Here is a 24,104-nt window from a genome sequence, read left to right on the forward strand (position 1 = left end):
ACACGCAAGCCTCCATCTTGGGCATCCCGAGCGGAGGCGAAAGGGCAGCTTTCACACACACACACACATTTATATATATATACACACACACTGATTCAAAAATAACAACAAGGCGGGAGACGGGAAAAAAATGGCAATTTGCCGAGATGTAACTTTTTTCCAGAATCCCATTCAACAAATTGCTTCAGCGTAGAGAGCGGAGAGCAGCATGGAAAAGAAAGACAGCGGCTGGTCTGGAAGGCTCTGTTAACGACTACTTGCTCAGTCAGCTTTATTGGATCCAGGTTTCTGAAGAACTGACAGGTGACAAAGCCAAACGGTGAGTGCGTGGCGTGTTTCTTTTTTTTTAATGTTCGTGTTATTTATGTGTTTATAACGTGCGCTCCCGTGGCGTAAAAATGGCACGCTCGCATTCATATGTATTGGCATCCCCCCCCTCTCGACATGGTGGTCGCTGTTCGCTGTGTGGATCTCACCCCAGCCCCTCTGCTCCTCCTCTGATGCTCAGGCTCTGGGCGAGTGTCAGCCTCTGTTACTTACTTTTTTGTTGTTAGAAAGAAACCCAACGCGACGGGCAGCCACAGGTTGTGAGAGCTCCGGTAGTCTGCTTATTTGTTTTGCATTGGTAGCATATTAGTAATTTGTTGAGCTCATCACAACAGGCCTTTCTCTCTGGGTTAATGCATAAAGATGGCAACTACTCCACTGTGCAATGCTATTTGGAATCAGATGTCTTCACTAAGTCTTCTATCATAATAGCTTAAAAACAATAACAATAATGACACATATTCTTAAATATTGTTGGTATGGGATGGTGCGTTTATGGTCTGCAGCTTTGGACTACATGTTGACCCCAGGCTGCTTGAGTCACTGTCAGCCGCTGTATGACAAAGCCTTTGCAGTTTTAACATTGCCAACAGTAAAACACAGCCAGGGCAATGTTCTTCTGTGGTGGCACATAGTTGACTCATGACAGTACCAAGGTCGAGTTATGGGTCTGAGCTGAAGTCTGTACTCTGTTCTGTTCATCATGACTTGTTGTTGTTGTTGTTGATAAACATTTTTTTAAATCACAAATTTAATTTTCCCACCTTAACGATGGGCCCTGAAGTGATCAGAAAATAAATAAAGATACATTTTATTTGTCGTGAGAATATTTGCCTTTGCGACTGAATGTCGGGATGCACAGATTTAATCTATTTATTCATGGCTGATACCTGGTGTTGGTATCAAACCCATTTATTTAGCCTGAATTCCCACCTTACACCTGACTCTTTGGCCCCATGTTGTTGCTGTGGCATGCTGCGTTAGAGTGGAAGTAAACACACCAGGCCTGTGGATCAGCCCCATTATCCGACACTCTGTCTTTTCAGTCAATGTTGGGACTAATATATGATGTTAATATCACATCCCTCAATAACTATGATTACTCAGAGGCTTCTAAGTGGGTTTGATGCCCTTTGGTTGCACTAGCCTGTTCTTCTTCCATGTTTTTTGGCCTTCAAAGTGCATGACACAGTGAGTCAGTCCATTATCTTCTATGATAATCTGATGTTACTTTTAGCTGTCACAGCATTAGTTACCCTTAGGGCTGAGTAATGTCCCTAATTGGGATTTTACGCTTTGTCCAGTTAAACATTGCATTAAAAACAACTGGTTAAGGTCGGTGTTAACAAACGGGGTCAGTGGTTAGGTAAAGGTCTGTCATGATCTGTATTTTGGTTTTTAGCTGTGTGTTCAGTATTTTTTGGCCTAGTCTTGTTTCCTGTTTTACTTTGAAAGTCCTGTCTTCCTTGTGTATTCCCGGTGTTTTACTTCCCCTGTGTTTCCCGCTTTTTGTGACACCTGCTCCGTCTGGATTGTGTTCACCTGTGTCTTGTTGTCTGTGTCTACTTAAGTCCTGTGCTCCCCTTTGTTCTTGTCAGGTGTTGTGTTTGTAGCTATGTTTGTACCCTCGCTACCTTGATACCATGCTTGTTACCTTGCATGTGTTGTGTTATCCCTCGTCTTTCCCTTGTTTTTCACCAAAAGTCTCAGCTGTGTTTTGAGTTCATGTTTTGGTTTGTGCTGTTGCTTGTTGCCAGGCCTTGCTCGTTTTATTTTTTATTTTTGATTCTGACGCTGCCATACACCTACCATTCCAACAAATCAAATCAAACTTTATTTATATAGCGCCGTTTATAGAAAGTGCTTTACAGAGCTAAAAGCCGAGATAAAGGTAGGTCTTGAGTGTGCTTTTAAAAATATCCACACTAGCTGCTGCCCTCAGGTCCTTCAGCTGGCTGTTCCACAGATGACATGTCTCACCCTACACAACAGAGATCTGGCTGAAAAGCATTACCATAATCATGTGTTGTTATCCAGCTGGACTGAATTATCACCCTTATATTACATTTTCCTGGCTACACTTAAACAAACACCTAAAAAGATGATAACAAGATATAATCAGGAATTATTTGTATTAGTGTACAACCTTATTTTTGTATTCTCTGGCTGCATTTCCATCAGAAACTAAACAAACTGCAGCTACAATAAATGTATTAATGAGTGTTTTAAAGCATTTTAAAGTGCCGGGATGTGCTTTAAAATATAGTTAGTATAAGTTTTATAAATGTATTCTCTGTTTTTACCTCATGTCTTCCTTGGCAGAATGACTGTAGAGGCGTTTTTTTGAACATGGGAGTTGTCATCCAGAGGAATGCAGTATAGGACAGTATAGTTAAAATGTGGGTCACATAAGAAATGGTTTCTAAGAACTGTGGCCGGGTTGCCAAGTCAAACATTTGACACCGCTCCAGCTGTTGCCATCGGATATGTGTGTGTGTGCTGGCGTTTGCTGTGTGTTGGCCGACAAAACAACACCCAACTTTCCATTTTTTTCAGGAACTTTCCAAATCGATTAAGCAATGTTGACTTAGTTCGGGCAGGGCAAGGTGTTTGCATGAAGACAAAAGGCGCTTAACTGAGCTATGGAAAGGATTTCTGCTGGAGAAGATGATGATCAATGTGCAGACGAGGGGTAGCCTTGCTGGGACAAGGCACTGAGAGAGTGAAAGAGAGAGAGAGAGAGAGAGAGAGTCTGTCTAGACAATAAACTGCCTGAGTTAATATACGGACTTGCTGGCAGGGTGTGTGAGGGGGTGACACTGCTGGCTTTGCTGTTGGTCTCAGTGTCCCTATGCAATGAAAGGGCACCGCTTTACCTGGATAGGGAATGAATCATACAGGTACTGTGTTTGCTAGCTGATTAATGGCCCCTATCAAGAAATGCAAAAATGCACAGTCTGTGCATATAAGTGTGCATTTGTGTACGTACAGTCACACAGGAGCAAATTAACTAGCAACATTTTGCTATTGTGGTTTGAGAAAGGATTGAAAAATAACACTACAGGTTGCATAAATCAGAACACATGTTATGATGAATAATCCAAGTCCATGCAGTCTTTTCAGGCCTCACGCTGCAGGCTCTGGACTGAAGTGGAAGGTATTTCAAGTAATATATATTTCAGCCACGCTTTAAAGGTCACATTCAGCTGACGAGTCCTGACTGACCATCGTTATTCAGGTGCATTACTGCAATGATTGAATTTATGCTTGAACTTGCTCTACTTTATTAAACCTTGTCAGGTTGATTAATTTTATATTTCAGACTGTATGTGACATGCATCCAGAGTGAACGGGAATGCATCATGTCATGAATGTACAGGGCAAAGTTAACAGAGTAGACGTGACGAGTAGAGTGCTTCTGAAGCTTTTGCACCAAAGGCAAAGTAGCCGCTGTACAGATGAATACTTCAATGTGCTGAATGTGATGGAAATGGACTGCTTTGTTAAATTAAACACTTTTAAGCTAAAGTATTAGGGACTCTTCTTTGTGTTTAAACTATTGTGTTTTTTCTCCCGAAGGCTTAACTCACGACAGAATGGGCATGAAGAAGATCGCCATCGTTCTCCTGCTCCTCTCGCTTTGTGTTGAAGGAGGATCTGCCAAAGAAAAAGGAACAAAGAAAGGAAAGAAGAAGGGAAAGCAGGTTTACTGTCCATCGTAAGTATTGAGCATGGAGCTATTAACCCTACACAAGACCATTACCCATAAGAATAGGGTTCTTTTTCCGCTTTAGCTAAATTTAGTTAGGTCTGGATATCAATAACTGCTTAGGAAAAGATCAGCAAAATCCTTTTATCTTGACCACCGTGAACTGGGCTGCAGATTTACCACCATCACAGGCGTGATGTGTGCGTGTAAAATGTACACGCACACAGGCCTGCAAAGTCAGTGGCGGAATCCTTCAAAGGAATGCCCTTTATAAAGCTGCATCCTTCTTAGACTGGACGCGTAGCCTTCGCAGACGTTCCAATTTGAACCAATGGGCAGCTCTTGTCAGATGAAAAGATCCTGTTTATCCTTGTGCTGCTCCTGTCACCTATAGCAACCTGCAGGATAATAACTTTTAGAGGTTTACTCTTCTGCTATCACTCTTGTTTGCGGTGTGCGCAGAAAAATGATCCAACTGTTACCAGGGCTCAATGAATCCTGGGATATGTTGGGTCTAAGCGGCACTTCAAGGGGGTAGAGAATTTCAAGTGTTGAAAACTGCAGTTCCTCCTGCGGCCTCTGGGGGCTGGCTGCATAACCGAGGCAGTCCCCTCCACTAAAAAAAAAAAACACTTTTAAACTCTAGTGATAAGTTTATTTGTTATGAGTTGTATGACTTTTTATGAGCTGTACAGATTAAAGGCACATTTGCGACCTGGAAGAGGCTTTGTGTTGACACTGTGATACAGTCAGTCTGCAAATGCAGCTATTCCTCACTGCACTGGACCTCCAACTCCATCCAGGGACAGTTCACTTTTTTTGAATTGATGTTGTACCTCCAGTAGGTCGCCAGTTTGAGGTACCAACACTTTATCTTGCCATCAGATGGCCTTTTTGGCAAGAAACACAGGCAAGACATCAACTTTAGTACCTCACGGCTAATAAACTTAAAAATAAAATTGAGTTTATGTTTAAGTGTTATGCATTAAATGAATGCATGACCTTTGTATAACTGTAGGATCTTACTTTAATCCTCTTTATCCATCAATCTCTACTCTCACCGGCCATTTAGTATATCGCACACCAGATTTACTGGACTTTCCAGAGATCAATGCCAAACCCAAAGCATGACAAAGTCACAGCCTAGAATGCCTGTAAAATGCCAGGTATAAAACAAAAGAGTTACATTACCAGGCTGTGGTAAAACTGAATAAAGTAAATACGGTGCATGTTTCGTAACAGAGCGACCTGACATGCCTTTGGATAGTCCATTATCTCCGTGTAGAGTGGAGCTTCACCCTCTGCTTCCTTAAATGGTAACAAATGGGTTCCACAATGAAAGTGTACGAAATGAGGGATAAACTGTTTGATGTAGTCCCAGTATTGGCAAGTGTATGCAGTATGACATATTTCGTGTTTAATGCTGCAGATGCCTTTGTGGATCAAGGAAACCACTTGGTTCCAGTTTGTCAGAAAGGTCTGTTAAAAGAGTGGGAAAAAAAGGGGGTTTAGTGTGTGGGAATTGTGCATTTCACTTTGATCAGGGGAACCGCAGAACATATACACGGTGCGTAGCATTCCTGCGGAGCACTTCAACTCATCCTCAGTGCATGATAAGGTTTACATAATAATATGTAAAGTGCTTTGAGGAGGGGAAATTCTTTGGCAGGAGAATTCACTGCCACCCAAGAGGAGGATTTCTGTTTCTCTTTTTTCTCTCCTGCCAGTTCCCGTTCTCCCCTTTCACCTCCCTCTGTCCCATTGTTTCCTTATTAGTCAAGCTCAGACAACAAATGAGGTTTGAGCTGATTGCCTTTGAAAGTAACCACTTTATGTTATGGTGGTAATTTTCAGTAGACAGATGTTTTTTCTTCTGGGGAAAGTTTGAATAAATGTGACAATACATTTTTGTTTGTCTTGACAGGTTATTTAAACTTGTTACCACATACAGGATGGATTACATACTAACTCAGGCTGTATCTTTTAATTTCCAAAAAAGATTTCAAACTCCTTTTTGTCTCTTATTTGGCCAGATTCTTATACCTCAGGATGGTGTCAACTTCCACAGTCATGATCTGGAAACATCTCAATGTAGCAGCTGCTCATTTCATTTCTAAACATTGCCTCTCTCTCTTTAACAATGCCTGGGTGGTCCAAATTCAAAAAGCCAATTTAATCCCAAACTGGTAGCTCTCTCAGGTTATAGTTTAATCAAAGCAGAGCGGGGGTTCACTGTGCATCTGTGCAACTGTTCATCTGCCAGGAATTTGACCTGCTAATGTGCCTAACGTTTTGCTCTCCGTCTTCTTTGTTTGCAGACAGCTGTCATCTGAGGATCTGGCCCGAGTCCCTGCAAATTCAACCAGTAACATCTTGAACAGGTTACTGATCAGCTATGATCCCAGAATAAGACCCAACTTCAAAGGCGAGTGTCTTGCCCTTTATATCTGCTTCTGTCTCTTTTCACATTTATATTGTAGCTGCAGCGCTGTCATGCTAATTAAAGAAATAAGGGTATGATGAATACACACTTTGGGATTTCTCCCTTAGAATGTCATGCTGCAACAAGTCTGCTGCTTTCTGCAGATGTGAAGGCATTTATCAAAAAAGGCAGTGTCTGTTTTGCATGATGTTCTCTGGTTGGCTTCTTACGGCGCCCTGAACACGGACAGATTGACACAGTGTCAGATGAAATATGTAGTTTAACACCAGCATCAAATCCTTTTAACATTAAAATTGCACTAAGGTAAGCTTTTATCAAGATATAAATAACCGGGATGGGATCTCTGATCAGCTGTTGCTGGGCTGGAAGCCAGAGACACTTAAGGTTTTAGTGGTAGCTACTAAATTTAACAACGATATCGAACATACTGATCTTCACCGCTAATAATGATCTTAAATAATAAATACAGTAGAGATTCACAGCAATGAGCTTACATTACATTACATGCTACATAAAAATACATATGCTGACACTTTTTAGTGATGTTTGTCCACCCTAAACCCATTGATGCCCATTGATGCCCATAGTGTGAAATATCAACTTGATTACTGATGGCAAAATAAGTTAATGCCAAAATTTGACTTTTATACAACTTCAAAGTCCATACAAGCATATAAAATAAGCATCCACAGCACTATGTAGGTCTCATGCTGAGCCTCTGATGACAAACTTTCCCTCACAGATACAGAGGGTATGTACAAATGCATCTAAAGGCTGCCTGTAAAGCTCAATAACTGTCCCCTGCAGGAACTAGGACACAGATGAACCCTTAGTCCATCTTTCTGCCCACCAAGTATCCACCCTCAGTGTTTATGGTGTAGTGTACATATTGCACCGAAGGGAGTACCCCACTTCAGTCTCACAGAAACAGCCATAAAAATAACAAAGAGGTGACTGGTGGCCTCTGCGTCTGACTGATGGTCTTACCAGTCTTCAGGTGGAACCTTAGATAGTTTCCATCCACTGCCACTTTTGGCAGCAGGAGCTGTATCTGGGACTTTGATGTGAGCAGGCTCAGCTCCCTCCCTGACTGCCCGTGTCCGGCAGCCAAACATCTGCTCTTGATTTCAGGGTGGGCTGAAAGCTCCCCGTCCATTAACATCCATGTCATAATCTCCCAAATTAACATCTAAACTGTGCCCTGTGCATCACGTTTCCTGTGCCTGTGAAGTGATGAGGCGCTTTTAGAAACCATGTAGAGAATTTTTAAGGTAACGGCAACATGTTTCTTGAATTTTAATTTGTTTGTTTGGTCTGTATTAATGCAAAGACGATGTATACTCAATCCCACCTCAACATTATATGCATTAATTTGGTGAATTGCATGGGAGAGTGTATCCAGTGAAACTCAGGAGCCTCCAGTAAACACCTCGAAAGGCATAATTTATTCAAAGCAGGGCGAGCAGTCTGCATTCATCAAGGATTATATTAGTTTATGCAAAGGGCTCAGCAGAGAGAGATGCCAGTATAAATGTTTATAGCATTAGCTTCACTAAAGGCATGGCATGCTCTTGAGAATGTTGACAAATCCTGATCGGAAAGATAATCATGTTAATCACCAGGTACGGAGTGGTGTACAAAAACATGTAAAGGATTTTACACAACATTAACTGTAAGCTACAAGCACAGTGGTATCTCAGTCCCACTGCAGCTAAGCTGTGGACGCAGTTCTACCATCTCTTCTTTCCTTTTTCCCTCTAACCAGGCATTCCTGTGGAGGACAGAGTGAACATTTTCATCAACAGCTTTGGCTCCATCCAAGAAACGACCATGGTAAGAATTCACCCACTGAAGCCTGACTGTATTGATAATCAATACCTCTGCCAATCAGAATCAGTGGATCAGGCCTGGGAAAAAAAAAAAAAAAACGCTTTTTCAGGCCTTTTAGGGAGAGTGTGGGTTTTTTAGACAGCATCAACACATTTAGCAGTGAATCATTATGAAGACTGGAGTTTTTTCATGCCTCATTTATCTGATGGCTTAAGTGCTGATAAAGAATTGCAGTTTGAATACCAATAACTCGATTAAACTTAAGGGCAAAGTCAGGTCGACTCTTGTTCACTTAGAAAACAATAAGGGGAACTTTCCTCTTTCTAAAAAAGGCTGGTTTAAAGGCAGTGTTCACCAGGAAGGCAGGTAATAAATACACAGTGATTTAATCTCACATGTAATCAATGGAGAGCAGATTCAGATTCCACAGTTTGATTTGATTCAGATTTCCCTTTTATTTACCTTATATTAACATAACTTTCAAATATTGTCACCCTAAAATTGTTTGTAACATGGCACTTCAGGCACATTTTGTCATGTCAACAGGCCTTAGATGACATGATAATGTTCAAGGTCCTTCATTGAGCCTACAAGGATAGCAATGCAGTCATATCATGCTACAGCTACACTTAATATGTTGCACTTGTGGGACATTTAAGGTTAAAGTATGTTCCAACTGCAGGCAAATCACATTTATTGCTCAAAATCAGATCTTGTCTGCACTGTTTTGCAAGAGATCAGATTAAATCTGTGTGTCCAGACTTCATCATCAGCCCATCTCTGTGGGTTGCTATGGTAACAGCGAAAATGTCAGTTATTACAGCTCTGCTGGTGATGCAGCTTTAAATTGTTTTCTTTTGTTCTGATAGGTTTGCCTCCACCTGCAAAGTGGCAGCAGATAATTTATTTCGTTGTCTATCTGTAGACTGCTGTTCTGAATTTCTGTCAGTCTGTTTTCATCAAAGACACTTTAAAAAGAATGCACAGTGTCAGGCATCTAGAGAAGTCAGAGTGGGATCTCATTTCCAAACCACCAGCGAATGTGGTTTGGATTGCTGTTCAGACTTTCTACAATCCACGTGGATACAATCTGGGTCGTGTACATGTAGGCCAAAAATCCAATTTAAGCTGGCAGCCTGAACACGGTTTTTAAAACAAGATGGTTCATCAAACCAAATCTGATAAAAACATCAAAATGTTTTTACTGTAGTTTTAGCTGACACTTAAAGTTAATATACGCTATATATAACCATCCTGAGACATATGCTGATGATGGGTTTAGCAGGACCTACTGTTTTCCTCATTGAACTTGTCCAAATGTAGTCATAGTTCAGTGTCCACTCTGAGTCTATTTCATGCATATAGTGCCGTTTTGGATCTGAAGTTGGGCTTCACATCAAGATTAATTAGAGTGATGATTGAGGGGAAACCCTACAATTAAAGTATAGAAGTGAGATACATAGATTGTGGAAGAAAAGGAAAAAAGAGAAGGAAAAATCAGGAAAAAGTTGAGAGAGGATAACAGGAAGCACTGAGGTAGAAAACAGGACAGTAAGCAGGAAGATGGTGACAGACTGTGAGAAAGATGGACACGTTATTAGAGAGAGGGGGTGGGGGACCAAAACTGGCAATAACCACAAAAAAGTAGACGTAGATGAAGCAGACTGAGCTGTTAGGAAGAATAAAACGGGAGAAAATAGAAGGCTTGGAAAGGATAAAGTATGAAGAAAGCAGGAGAGAGGCTATATGAAGAAACATGGAGGGCTGAAAGACAAAGAGACACGTGCACAGCTGCCAAACAGAAGCTCCTGTCCTCACTCTTCCCTCTGGGTGCTCACCAAAAAAGTGACACAGGTTTGCAGTAAATCCAGGAGAAGCAAAAAGAGAAGACAGCTGGTCACCTCTCCCTTTTAATTTTTCACTCTGTGGGGTATCTGATCTCAGGAAAGCCTCTCATCATTTACACCTCGCTCCGCCAGACACCACCACTCGTCCACTGTTAGTTAAAATATCTATTTTCACTTTATGAACGTGGTCCTCGGTTGACACTGCCTAATTTGATGTCATACAAATATGTTTGAAATATTTTTTTTGTCCTTCTGCTTCTCAGCTTAAGTTTCACCCGTTGATTACCTTGAGCGGTTGTGTTAAATCTCTCTGGAATCGAACGGCGCTCTGGCAGCTTGATAGTGAGCCAGATGGAAGATATATTTCCTCGTCTGGTTTTTAGAAAGGTGTGGGAATTGGCCAGTGTCTCCGTCAGACACAGAAGAGCCAGCAGAAGCTGTCTATGCTGTCGCTGGAGGACTAGTTGGACAGTGAAACCTTAAAATGAGGATGTAAAGAAATGGCAGCCTGCTTTCCAAAAAATGAAATATCAATATATGTTTCCTCAAAACATTTATTGTGTGGACTTATCTCTTATATGTTTTTTTTTCTCTATTACAATCTATGATAGCTGATAAAGATGCTCTCTCAGTTTAAATGTTGTATTGGTGTATATTAAAAGCACGAACGTCACACAGCCAAGGCAGAAAGTGGATTGTTTGAGGATATATTTAACTGCATTAGCTTTTTTTTTTATCTTAAAACACAAACGGTCCAATGACAGATGCAGGCGAACTTGAAACAAGCTGTTGTGCTGCAAATAAAAATATATACCAATGTAATAGTAGCAGGGATAACAAGAGGAGGAGGAAATGTGGAAGTCTTCACACATACAGATGGTGTTTTGGCAGCTGTATTTGACATATCATCCATCTTCAGGCTCAGCATTAATAGTCCACCTGCACTGCAGAACAGCTTGAGGCACACCATCAACATGGCCACAAGAAAACGTCCCTAAACCTCCAGTGATACTTTCCCACCAACAGGAATGTGGCCGTTTCACTAATAAGCTTTCTAATGAGCTATTTGCTGTTGTTGTATTGATAACCTTTGACCCCTGGACGGTGCAGTTTCCTGCTGCTTCAAAGCAGACGTCATGCATGTTTTTTTGCTGCAGCTGTAAAATGTCTCTCTGCACCTCAAGATGAGTGAGTTATGAAAAAGCTAAAAGCAAAGATATAATATGATGCAAATGGGATGGTATGAGCGTTAAAGTGCTTTATTTGCCCCTTTAAAACTCCTCTGGGATTGTCGTGCAGTGTTGTCAGCTGGAAAACAGCTTTCAGTCATAAAGTTAGCTCGTGTCCGGCACCATTAACATGCAGCTACTCAACATTAACCATGTTTGTACTTGTCTGCTGTTAACAGGATTATAGAGTCAACATTTTCCTGCGGCAGCGCTGGAACGACCCCAGGCTGAAACTGCCACCAGACTTCAAGTCTGATTCTCTCACTGTCGATCCCAAGATGTTCAAATGTCTCTGGAAACCTGATCTGTTCTTCGCTAATGAGAAAAGTGCCAACTTTCATGACGTTACGCAGGAAAACATCCTGCTTTTCATCTTCCGTAATGGAGACGTTCTGATCAGCATGAGGTAATTATATATTTTTTCTAAAATTAATTGCAATGTATGCCCAGAACTTGCAGTTGTGTTTAAGGGGTTTGGCAAAATCGGCCTGGTCCTGACCAATCAGAACTACAGTGATGAGGTCAAGAATAATCTTCCTACACAATGTGTGTGAGCTATAAAGAGCAAAACAAAATGTTTCTTGTTATTAATGGTTACAGGAACATCCTCATTCATAAAGATGACTAACATGAGCACAATGCCACTACTAGGTTGTTTCAAAACCAAAACTAAAAAGGAAACTGCTAATTCACATAGCCATTAATCATGTTTTCTGTAATGCCCCTGCAAATATGCATTGACTGTTAAGTATAATTTTTCAGTCTGTTGGTTTTTTTCCATGTCCAAAATTCCCTCTTTTTTGTTTTTCTCGATATTATTTGTGGCCACAGGCTGCATGGCTGAAATCTCAAAACATAATGAGACTGTTGACTTTTAGTTAAACATATTATCTCCCACAGAGGCTCAGTGTAAACTAGTCGGGGCCACAGCTACACTAAACAGTGCTGTGTTATGTTTCAGTCATCTCCGGGCATAATCCGTGACATGTGTCTGTAATTTTGACTGTAGCATATTTTGTTTATCTTCACTTTTAAGCTTTAAGTCTTGCGATATCTGTAGATAATACTAGTGCTATGCAAACAAGGATTATGTGTGGGTGCATATGGTGTGTATATATACACTGAAGGAGAACATTAAACAAAGCACTTTTGTCCGATCCTCCTTCAGGTTGTCCATCACCCTCTCCTGTCCTCTGGATCTGACATTGTTCCCTATGGACACGCAGAGGTGTAAAATGCAACTGGAAAGCTGTAAGTTTGCAGAATTAACGCCACCTAAAAGCACTTTGGCACATGTTTACTTGTTGGTATTTATGGGTTGGGAGGATATATTTGTGGTTTTTGTAAATGTGTTGTTTGGGGCGGAAAATTTTTGCTTAGATGCATATTTCAGTTAGAGAAGTAGAATAAATCATCATATTTTAGGGTTGTCGGGAACGTCTCACAGCTAATTGAGCCTGACTGGTGTTATTGCATCTTGTTTATGAAGCACTGTAGACTTAAGTAACACCACTTGAAGCCACTACTACACTTTAATGCTGTTGAGCTCTGTAGCTTTCTGCAGGCCTTCATGCATTTACACTTCATGTATATTTTCACTGTGATTGATTAATATGTATATGTGCTCCTTTTTACCCCCAGTTGGCTACACTACTGATGACCTGCAGTTCATGTGGCAGACAGGAGATCCTGTGCAAATGGATGCTATCGCTCTGCCACAGTTTGATATCAGACAAGAAGACATTGATTATGGAAACTGCACCAAGTACTATGCAGGAACAGGTACCGTCTGCACCTCTCATGTAGCCAATGAAACAACGACGTCTTCTATGAAAATAACCTTAAAAGCACCATCTTTTAAATTGCACTCTCAATTGAAAGAGGGAAATTTACAGCAGTATTTTTGAACTCAAGCAAGACTTTAGCGTCCCTGCTGCTCATCTGTGGGCTTAGCTTTCATCTCTTCATTAATTATTCTGTCTGAATTGTATTTTGTTGTGGGTAGGCTCAAAGCTTTAGTGTCCTTATTAAATTAAATTAAATTAAATTAAGAACCCAAAACTATGTTCCTGTGAACTTGTCTGGGTTCTTTGGTTCTAATTAGAATTATCTTGTAGTTGTGTAGTGATGTGTTGCCTGGCTGCAGTTAAATCAGAATAAAAATTTTAGTTAAGAAGCTACAACTGAATAATTAAATCCTGCAACATTGAGTGAAGCAAATCTAAACTACTAACCAAAGCAATGTTGCACTACGAACATTTCATATTTTGTTATATAGGAGGTTCACAGAGCAGAGATGTGGTTGTAATTAATTTATGATCAGGTGCCATATTTAATTATGTCTTTCAATGCATGGCCATAAAATCTCTAAAAACAAGAGAATTAAGAGAGATATTATAAATAGAGAAGTGCTCTGTACTCATATAGCGCTGTACACTGCTTCAAATGTATCCTTTTGCTCACACAAGCACACACACATCAGCACATCAACGGTGCAGCCACTGGGGGCACGCTATGGCTATAAGTGTATAAGTGCCAGAGAAGGGAATCAAACTACCACATGATTGAAGTGCTAAAAACTATTCCTTCAATAAATAGAGTATAAAAAAACAAAAAAGGTTCTGTAGAGTTCTACATATGACTTTCCCAATGAAATGGAAAAACTCGGTATCAGCCAGCAGGGCTGGTATGACCTCAGTGCTCTCACACTTGGGAGGCACACTGCTGGCGGTGAGTCAGGCTTTTAACTGGTTGCTATGACTACATGGCCAGACACAAAGATCACCTCTGTGTACGATTGGTTTGAGCCTGCACGGCGACACAGGCAGCCCTTATATGTGGTATAAAAGCTCCCTGAAGATCCCCGGGCTAGTTAAATATTACTTCAGCCCATCCACTCTACCATCCCATTGGACCAACCGACCAGCCTCAATGAGCAGGAACACGGTGCTCATGGAAGAAGGTCTGAAAGTTTATGGATGATCATTCCATAGTGGTTACTAATGAAGGCCATATTTCCAGCAGAAGTTAAGGGTGAACAAATATAATTTATGAGTAGAAACGTTTTTTTAATATCAAGAATAATAACTATAAAGCAGGAAAAAAGAACATTTCTGCACACACACACACAAATGTGTGACAGTTTTAGGTCTCCTACACAGTTGGCACATTATCAAGGTGCTACCATGAGTTCCCACAGAGGTCTCAGCTTTAACAGGGTTAGCTGAAATGATGTTAAAACCCTTGTGTCTGATCACCTTTTCCCTTTCTTCTCTTTGGCTCTCTCTGTTTCTAATGGTGCACACAGCTGCACGTCACATGGGCAAAAACAGGCCGATCAGATTGAAGACTTAACCTGGCTGCTACCTTAATGCCTAATGTGCATTTAATAGACTGAGCCAGTAAAGGACCATTTCTCTCACCTGCTCTGTTTCAATGCAGGGGCTCAATGTTCCCGAGTTTCAAGACCCAATAAGTCTTAATGGGCTGACATTGACAGCAACATCCTTAAACTTCCATTAACATTGGTCTCACAGCTTCACCCACAGCCAATCCCTGAACTGAAATACGCCATTTTGTGATATCTGACCACTGCCTCCTTCCTCATGCAGGGTACTACACTTGCGTAGAGGTCATCTTCACTCTAAGGCGTCAGGTCGGCTTCTACATGATGGGTGTGTACGCTCCCACCCTGCTCATCGTAGTCCTCTCCTGGCTGTCCTTCTGGATCAACCCTGATGCGAGTGCTGCCAGGGTCCCGCTGGGTATGGATTTTTTGATCAATTTCACCATCTGATGTTTTGTGTTATATTAAATCTGTAAATATTTCTCCCAACGAGGGCTAAAAGCATGACTACACATTTAAAACAGGGGCGAGTGCAAGTGCATGTACAGCTGAGGTAATTAGGTGTAAATCCAGAGAAACAATATTATAGATAAAGGTTGGGAGGTTTTTTAGGGTTCACTGACATTATAATCATCTCCACTATGACATCATCTATCACTCTGACAACATGAAGGACTTTATCCATCAAGCATGGTACCGTGTCCACTGTTTGGTTGTATGTGATACATCAATGAATATAGCTGTAATTGACAGATGGGACCCACTACAGTGGTGCAAGAAGCACTTATCTGGTGTGGGTCCAATGGGAATTAGAGCCATTTTACTAACTGCTGTGACCAAGATTTAAAGTGATACTATGGATAACCCCCCCTGCTTTATGGTGTACATCAGACATACATTGCTATAGCTGCCTGAAGGTGGATCTGATGCAGCTATGTAGCATGTTATGCTCTGAGTGAATGTTATAGCTAAGCCAGTGAAGAAGCCAAAGAGGATCTTGTCTGAGGAAACAAGACTGAGCAAAAGCATGTATATTGGACCGGCTTATGTTGCCAAGAGCTAAAAGAGGAAAAGAAATGCAAGACTGACGGGGATGTGGCCTCTTTGCTGTGGGACTGGTCTGCTTAGCTTCTACATTGCACACTTTATGATGCACTATTTAGCTGCAGATTGTTGGCCGTTGTCTCAGACAGGTAGACACTCTTAGCACCACTAGCACTTTACTCAAACAGTTGGCGTGGACAGTCAGACAGCTGGTGTGGGTGCAGGCGAGTGAATGAACAACAGATATTAATGTCCATGTCTCAAGTGTTTGTATAAATGTATGAAGACCATCTGAATGCGGGAGTGTTAGATAAGGATGTGTGTGGAGTAACTAATAAGTAACACGGGAAAGTGTGCATGTGTGTGTCAGTGCCATGTTTGTCCCTCTGCAGTCAGTGACGGGCTGCTCCAGCTCCAAGCTTCACTGTGTTAATGACAGTTGTCTGCTCCTCAGTTAATGTTCATGAACCACATTATTTAAATCATAGAGCAGTTTATCTGTGGACATTATTGTTTCTATGATGCACCAGCTCCCTTTTTCCATCAGTGTGCAAAAAAAGATGCCTCCTAGATTGTGATGTCTTGTTGTTGTAAAACAAGCACAGGCTCTTATGTTTCTGTTATTCAGTGTGAGCAGCAAAGTGCTGAGAAAACCAACAAGGCACACCTGATCCCTATTAACCCAAGTAATGATGGGGTGTACTGAAGCTCACTGAGAGCAGTGCTGTTTTTCCAAACCAGAGAAGCACAGGATGCATCTAGCCTGGAGGTCTAGCTTAGGCCCCGTTCACACTGGAGAGAGTCAGTCCAGCTAGAGTAGGATTGAGCCCAGACAGCCTTTAAGCTGGATGCGTTCAGACCTATTTTCAAATCTGGCTAGCACACACTTGTGTCCGCACTCAATCCGGCTTCATCCAGCGTGTTTGCTGTTCTCCAAACCACTAGGGGGCGCCTCGTAATATGGCTAATAATGTTGCTAGCCGGATTCGCTAGCCACATTTGCGTTCACACCTGAGCCACATTTGAGCCAATCCTGCTAGATCCACCTCTCGAGGGTGGATCTAGCCGGCTTGAAATCAAACTGGATTCAGCCGGATTGGAGGTGTTCACACTCGGAAAAAAACACATCTGGATTGATCTGGATGCGGCCAAATCCTGCTTAAGCCACATTTTTTTCCCCAGTGTGAACGGGGCCTAAGATTACTCAATTAGTCGAGGCTGCTTAGGCTATTTTGTGTATTTTTTGTGAACTGAAAACATCACAGATAAACTGTCTGCTGGCCCCCCTTTTTATTGTCTTAGTTGCTGACACAGTCCTAGTTTTCCATTAGTCTGTCCCAGAAAAGTCTTAAACTTGGTTTGTACACTTTGTTGGCACCATTGGCTGCAAAACTATCACACAGTAAGTGATGACTGCATTTTTGCATTTTTGCCCTGAATGATTTCATCTGTCTTATGTCACAATATAAAACACTCAGTCTCCACAGATATATATATATACACTCATACAAAGATGGATTCTTTAGCTGTGGGCCAATATTGGCTGCAAAATCACTCCAAAGTGGTCACAATGATGACATTTCTTCAGTAAAAGAAGTGAATGAAAACCACAGCTTCTTAAGATTCTGCACAAAGTGAACATCTGTATTACTACGCTTCTATAGTGATAACAGTGGCAGATTTATCTCTCAAAATGTATAGATTTTTCATGCAAATTCAGGCTGATGTTCATTTTAGCTGCAGTGATAAAGCTACTGCTATTTTTCTGCATGGTTTCCTGCTCATGTCATCTGCTGTCGGTGTAACAAAGCATACATCATTTGTGTAGCTTTGGCTACACATACAATATTTGGCCTCTATTGTCAAATATGTGACCAAAATACACACTCAACAATAATTTAAAGTCTTAAAGGTCATGGGAATGACAATGAATCGGAGGTCATGACCCCTTAATACCCATATGTGTCTCTGCTGTATAGATATTCATATTTTTCATGTCTATTTCCCTGCACTTTATTTTTTCCTCCATGGTTTAAGCCTTTTGTAATATATCAGTGTCACCCACACAAAGTATCACCTCACTGTGTGTATACAGGGCTGCATGGATAAGATAATCCACTTCAGTCATCCCACAGCCTCCTTTCTCTCCATCCTACCTCGAGTTGTTTATCGCCACTTTCATTCCATCATCACTCCAACTCCTCCTGGAAGCCTCCTCTGACTTCTCTCTAAATGGGATCAGTACAGGTCAGTCAGTACCGAGGTGTGGGACCTATCTCATTTACTGCTCTATTCTGTGTGTGTGTTTGTCATTGTACATGTTGTCTACATATGCACCCATGTGTTAATTTGTCTGGGAATGTGTGTTTGTAGTGAAACACAGCATGTTCTGGTCCCGTGGGCAATGTGAACAAATGTACCAGTAAAAACTGGTTTCACATAACATTGCAGAAATACATCAGACTGCATGTTAGCCAATCTGATGACAAAGGCCAGGTTTATTTTGTACAAGCTGCCGAGTGTGTCACTGGGGAACAAGACAAAACAAAGCTATTTTAGTTTCCCCACCTTCCATGTTTTCTCACTGCTCATTGATAATAGGGGAGCTTCCACCATTCTCTCAATAACCCCAGTGAGGTAGCCTGAGTTTCATTGGAAATCCTGAAGCCAATACAAACCATTCCTACAGTGACCATAATGAGGCCCGGAGACAACACCTACCGGCCCTTTATATGTGTTTATTTTTCCTCTGAAGTAGCATTACAGGAAGCAAAGTAAAGTCCCTTATTGAAGATTTGAATGCCCTCCTCTGAGTGTCTGTGATTATTTCTGCCTACAAGAGTTGCTGCTGAACAGGGGAAACTAATCTGCTATCCTGCCAGCTATCAGAGATAAGAACTGTTTAAAATGGCTCTCACATTGGAGGCTCACTGAGCTCTCAGAGATGTCCTCCTCATAAAACAGGTATAACAGGAACAGTTAATTGCAGTTATCAGAAACACCTTTGTGGGTGTTCACTTTTAAGGGCAGGTTAATCTATTCAGGATTTTACCTTAGCAGAAGGTTGATCAAATGTTTTTGGAAATTCAAGACTATGAAAGAAGATAATGTGTTATTCTAACTTTAAAATGCCCTTTCACACCTTTAGCACACAGTATTCGCGTGTCTCATCTGGAACTAGTCTGGTTCTAGGAAAAGACTTGGGCCTTTCTATAGCTTGCACATGGAGAAATGACTGATATGTACTATGACTGCTAATAACATGTAGACACAATATCATCAAAAGATTGGAAACTATTACAGGAAAGCAGAAAAGAGTATGACATTGCTACATGTCATGTAATGGCATACTTGTTCGGACTTTTTAATGTCAGGCCTCACTGCATTTATAAAAGCGGTTCTACTGTAGTTACACTCCATGATTATATTCACTGGAGTCTCGTACCCTTCCTCTTACTTTGCTGATTGACAAGGTTATTTGTTCTCCCCCTCCACTCAGGCATCCTCTCGGTGCTCTCCTTGTCTTCCGAGTGTACCTCCTTGGCTTCCGAGCTGCCCAAAGTGTCCTACGTCAAGGCTATCGATATCTGGCTCATTGCTTGCCTGCTGTTCGGATTCGCCTCGCTGGTGGAGTACGCTATGGTTCAGGTGATGCTCAACAGCCCAAAGCGTATCGAGGCAGAAAAGGCCAGGATGGCATCCAAGGAGAAGGCTGCAGGAAAGAGCCCCACTGCTAGGAACAACACGGTCAATGGCACCGGAGGGACGCCGCTCCATGTTAGCACCCTGCATGTCAGTGAATCTGGTTTGATCATTTGAATGTGTGTCTGCATTGTTTAATTTAATGGTTCTTTGTCAGGTGATTGGTAAAGCGTTTCTTTTTCTTAACATACATATTGTGAACAAGTTCAGTAACAAAAGGTGAAAACACTTTAACTTGGATGAATCTAAACAGAACCAACAGATCCAGTATGGACTGATAACTGCACCATCAGGTGTTACTTGACTCCATTTTGCCTGTGCTTGCATTTGATTCCTCCACCTACCGTTGTAGCACAGATGCTAAAATTCATACTGTACATCCTATATCCCCTGGCAGCTCTCTGTCTGTAGCACTGAGATCCAATCTAAATGCAAAACAGGGAAATTCAGTTATTAAAAATGAGAATTGTCTGTAACACACACACCCTAACACACACATACACGCTCTCTTCTCAGTCAAGGCTCAAGCCTGGCATGCATCAGGCGTGCAGTATGTTGTGTGGGTCTTCCAATTGTATGCCTAATTGAAATTAATTTACCTCTGAGTCCATGTTAGTCCGAACCACATTTGGTTTGAGAGGATTACATTATTCCATTGAGGTTTAATAGATTTTCTTGTCAAAACCAAATCAAAATAATGAAGCTTTAATGAGCCTAATGACTTCAGTGAGTAAGCATCCATAGTGTGATTAGATCCTGCTCACCATGCAGGCCTTCAGGGAAGTCGATGAAAGGGATTTTTTTTTGGATGAAACTAAATCCTGCTGCAGATTGTTTTGTGTAAGCACAGGTTGTGATAGCGTGTGTGTTACAAGATGAGAGAACAACCATATTAGGCAACATTGTAAAGCACAAACTAATTTTGGCAACAAAGATCTCTTAAAATAGCTGCAGTTTTGATTTATCAGTGTGAATTCTGTCCAAGATTTGGGATCAAACAACTCTTTACTGTAAGTGCTGTCTGCTTTCAGTGGACTCCATTTGTTCTTAACAGACTTATTTAAATGTTGCTTTCATAGTGTGATAGTAGAGTACTCAGAGGAAGTGTGCAAGCCAACGCTGTAGAAACATTGTAAATGGAAAAACAGTCCACAGCCAGGACATCTGTGACTGTAACAGACAGCGCAGACTCTGTGTGGACACAGGGAAGTATGTGCAGGCCCATGGCCAGCAAGTGGGGACAAAAGCTGTGTCCTAATTTGGAAAGTGCACATTTTAGAATCCGTATTTGAGGTTAGTGTGGCGAGTATCGTTAAGGCTAAGTCTCTAGGAAGCAAAGGCAAACTGCCCAAGTGTGACCTGAGTAAGATTGCTTGTGTGTATGTGTTACAAGAAATGTTTAATCAGCAGCTACAGTTGTGGTCCTGTGTGCACATCAATGCATCCAAGTGTCTGTACACACACACTACTACAGATCAGATTTACCTGCTGGGAGTGTGGAGTGAATTACTAAAAATGAGTAGCAAGCCTTTCTGAACACAAAAACATGTATATGGCCAGAAGTTATTGGCCCATTCAGTGTTCGTTATCAGTGCTTTTGCAACATAATTACGGAAAGTAAAGCATTGTTGTAGCTAACAGTCAAGCAGAAGGTGTGTTACCTCTATTCACATGAGTGATGAGGAGCTTCCTGTAACCATTAGACACAGCAGCCTGTGATTAAGGGGATTGTTATCAGTTGTGGTTTGGATAATGCAACTACAATGAGATAGCAAGGGTGATAGCTGATAGGTAAAGGAGGTCCCTATTAGTCTTAAATATAGGAGTGATAAGAGTTCCCAGGCGTTTGCAGAGAGGATAACATCCAGAGCAGGTGTGTATATTTCATCGAAAGTTCCATCAAAGCCTTAAAATTTGCATGTATTATCTTGACCTATTGACCTGCCATTGTTTGTGTCAGCCAATGTTTGCAGACAGGAGAATCAGGGAATGAACAGAGTAAAGTTTGCACACTCATACTGCCCTGTTGCCATGTTTACTCTGTCCAGTTCCAAAGCCAGCATCCAAAATGGAGTAAATCATCAAAGGCAAACAAAATTAAAAAAGGAGCAGGAATGAAGCCAAGAACTCACCCGGGCTGGTGGACTGAGGGAAACAATATGGGATTGAGGGGCAGGTGCATGGGTGTGGGTGTGGAGCTCAGGTGTTAAAACACTGATGGCAGCAAGCGAACATGTAGAGTAATGGACTGTGCAACGACAAGTAGGGTTAGCAGCGGCCAAGCAGGATAGAATGTATAGAATGAAAGTATGTAAAAGTAAGCAAGCCTGAGAGACAAAACAATGAGTATACTTCATCACTGTTATTTGTTTTGCAGGATAGAATAATCTCTGTAAGGATAATGCAATCCTCCGTGCACTGCACTGCTCAGTCGACCAGTTTTAAACCACTTTGGTCTGGCTGTTCTGCCTCGGGGGGGTCTGCCAGCAGTGCTTTCAGAATATTAGTCTAATCTCATTTTAGCTCATATGTTTCTTATGGGTAAATCTGTTTTGGAATAAAATGATGCACAATTTAATGTTTAATCTGCTTCCTTCTTTCCTCCCCCCACCCACCAACCCACCCCAGGTGGCTGAGACACGCTGCAAGAAGGTGTGCACTTCCAAATCAGACTTGAGGACCAGCGATTTCAGCATCGTGGGCTCGCTCCCCAGGGACTTTGAACTGTCAAACTTTGACTGCTATGGGAAACCCATCAACACCGGCTCCGCTCACAGCAAATCGCAGGCGAAGAACAAGAAACCTCCTCCTCCGAAACCGGTCATCCCCTCAGCTGCCAAAAGAATTGACCTGTACTCCAGAGCCCTCTTCCCCTTTTCCTTCCTCTTCTTTAATGTGATTTACTGGTCCATATACTTGTGATTACCTTGAATTTATTAACTCCACTCCACTTTCTCACAAGTTCAGGTTGAGACTTTTAAGTGATCATTAAAGAAATGTTAAGCTCATACTAAAGAAGAAAGTAAAAAAAAAATTATAATTCCATTTATCTTCACACAAAAAGGCAACTATCGTCATTTATGTATTAAATTATTACTACTTTCTTATCTTTCCTAAAATAGATATATATAGCATCTTGTATTGAACTATTTTAATTATTGATAGTGGTTCCTGAGAGGCTAATACAGGATTACAGATAAGACAAGTGTTGTGATGAATAGTGTGTAAACTCCACAAAGATTGAGTAAGAACAGCCGGAGACACACAGATCTAATCGAAGAGCATTTGTAAATAGCTTTTTGATTTTTTTTTTTCTCCCCCACCCAGTGGGAGTGTGCTGCCAAGTTTAAACATTTTATTTAAGCTTCGATGCAAAGTGTAACATTGTAATTTACCTTGCATGTTATATATTAAAAAAAATGCATGTATATGAAGATGAAGTTTAAATCTATACAAAGTATTTATCACACTTTTCTTATTGATTTGATTTGCTCTTGGGAAGATAAGTGGATAATGAAACACTCCTGTTCCTGTCCAGATGGTCATGTGACACTGCCACTCCTTACAAACTTTCACCTGTGTTTAAACGGGTCACCAGTGAGCTGGGACCACGTGTTTGTGGAATTTACAAGCAAAAATAAATAAATGACTTTTCACCATTTGATGTGAATAAAAGTCAACACAAAGATTTGAATTAAACACTGTGCATCTTTTTTTTTTCTTCTTCTTGGTGCGGGTTGGTTGGCATTGACATACAGCGCCTGTCACATCATACAACATCTGTTTCCACTGAGCCTTAACCTCTCATAATCTGAATAACCGCCCATCAATTATTCATGCAAACCTGCTTAGAAAATGACCCCTGACTATAATTGTGAGAATCCTCATATGAGATCTGTCTCTGGCTTAATGAAGCAGGACAGATGCTGACCTAATGTCATGACAACAGGTTCATATTAATGAGGTTTGAAGCCATTCAGGCTGGAATTGCTCTCCAGTAAATAAGAGGGAAATTATCATTGCTCTGATTTTTTTTTTGTCCTTTTTGGTTTGCTCAAATTGAGAAAACGACTTTTTTTAACACCTCTCTGTGGCTGCCATGGTTACAGACACAGGAAAGAAATTTAGTCTGTCACTGCAAAAACGAGCCTGTAACACACTAGAAAGAGGAGGGGAAAGCCACTACAATCACAGAGGGAACATCAAGAGGATGTTTGGCTTTAATGACAGTATATCTGTAATTAATCTGGACAGATCTGAGGACTCATTTCAGCTCTGACTGAATGTCAAGGGAGATTTTGCATTGCAGTGCCCCCTAATGGTCACATGAATATTTGTCTAATGTAATAAACAGATAAATCATCTCCTTGGAGAGAAACAGATATAATGCTAGATCTTCCTTCTGAAAAAAAGAGGCAGACTTCCATGTTATGCAGGTAGATGCAGAGAAAGCGCCTCAGTTTTTGCACAAACAACCATGATTTCCAGACATTTTATTAGTGATTATTCATTGAAATAATAATGGCAACAAACCCCTTTTGAAAACATCAAGCAATGCTAAGCACACATGAGCAAGACAATTTTACATCACTGGTCATTCAGAGAGGAGGAATCAAAGAGAGGGAGT

The 24,104-nt window shown here is 41.2% G+C and overlaps 1 protein-coding gene across 1 annotated transcript; it reads left to right on the top strand.

Moving 5' to 3' along the window:
* Positions 1-31: 31 nt before the first annotated feature.
* Positions 32-22,733, top strand: glrbb (glycine receptor, beta b). Its single transcript, XM_028416093.1, has 10 exons — positions 32-319; positions 3,907-4,045; positions 6,355-6,461; positions 8,245-8,312; positions 11,565-11,791; positions 12,554-12,636; positions 13,027-13,167; positions 14,997-15,149; positions 19,275-19,567; positions 22,106-22,733. Exons 2-10 carry the CDS (start codon positions 3,924-3,926, stop codon positions 22,397-22,399), a joined length of 1,488 nt encoding a protein of 495 aa, XP_028271894.1. The 5' UTR covers positions 32-319; positions 3,907-3,923; the 3' UTR covers positions 22,400-22,733.
* The last annotated feature ends 1,371 nt before the right edge of the window (positions 22,734-24,104 follow it).

The sequence above is a fragment of the Parambassis ranga genome, chromosome 10, assembly GCF_900634625.1.
Source record: "Parambassis ranga chromosome 10, fParRan2.1, whole genome shotgun sequence".
Lineage (NCBI taxonomy): Eukaryota > Metazoa > Chordata > Actinopteri > Ambassidae > Parambassis > Parambassis ranga.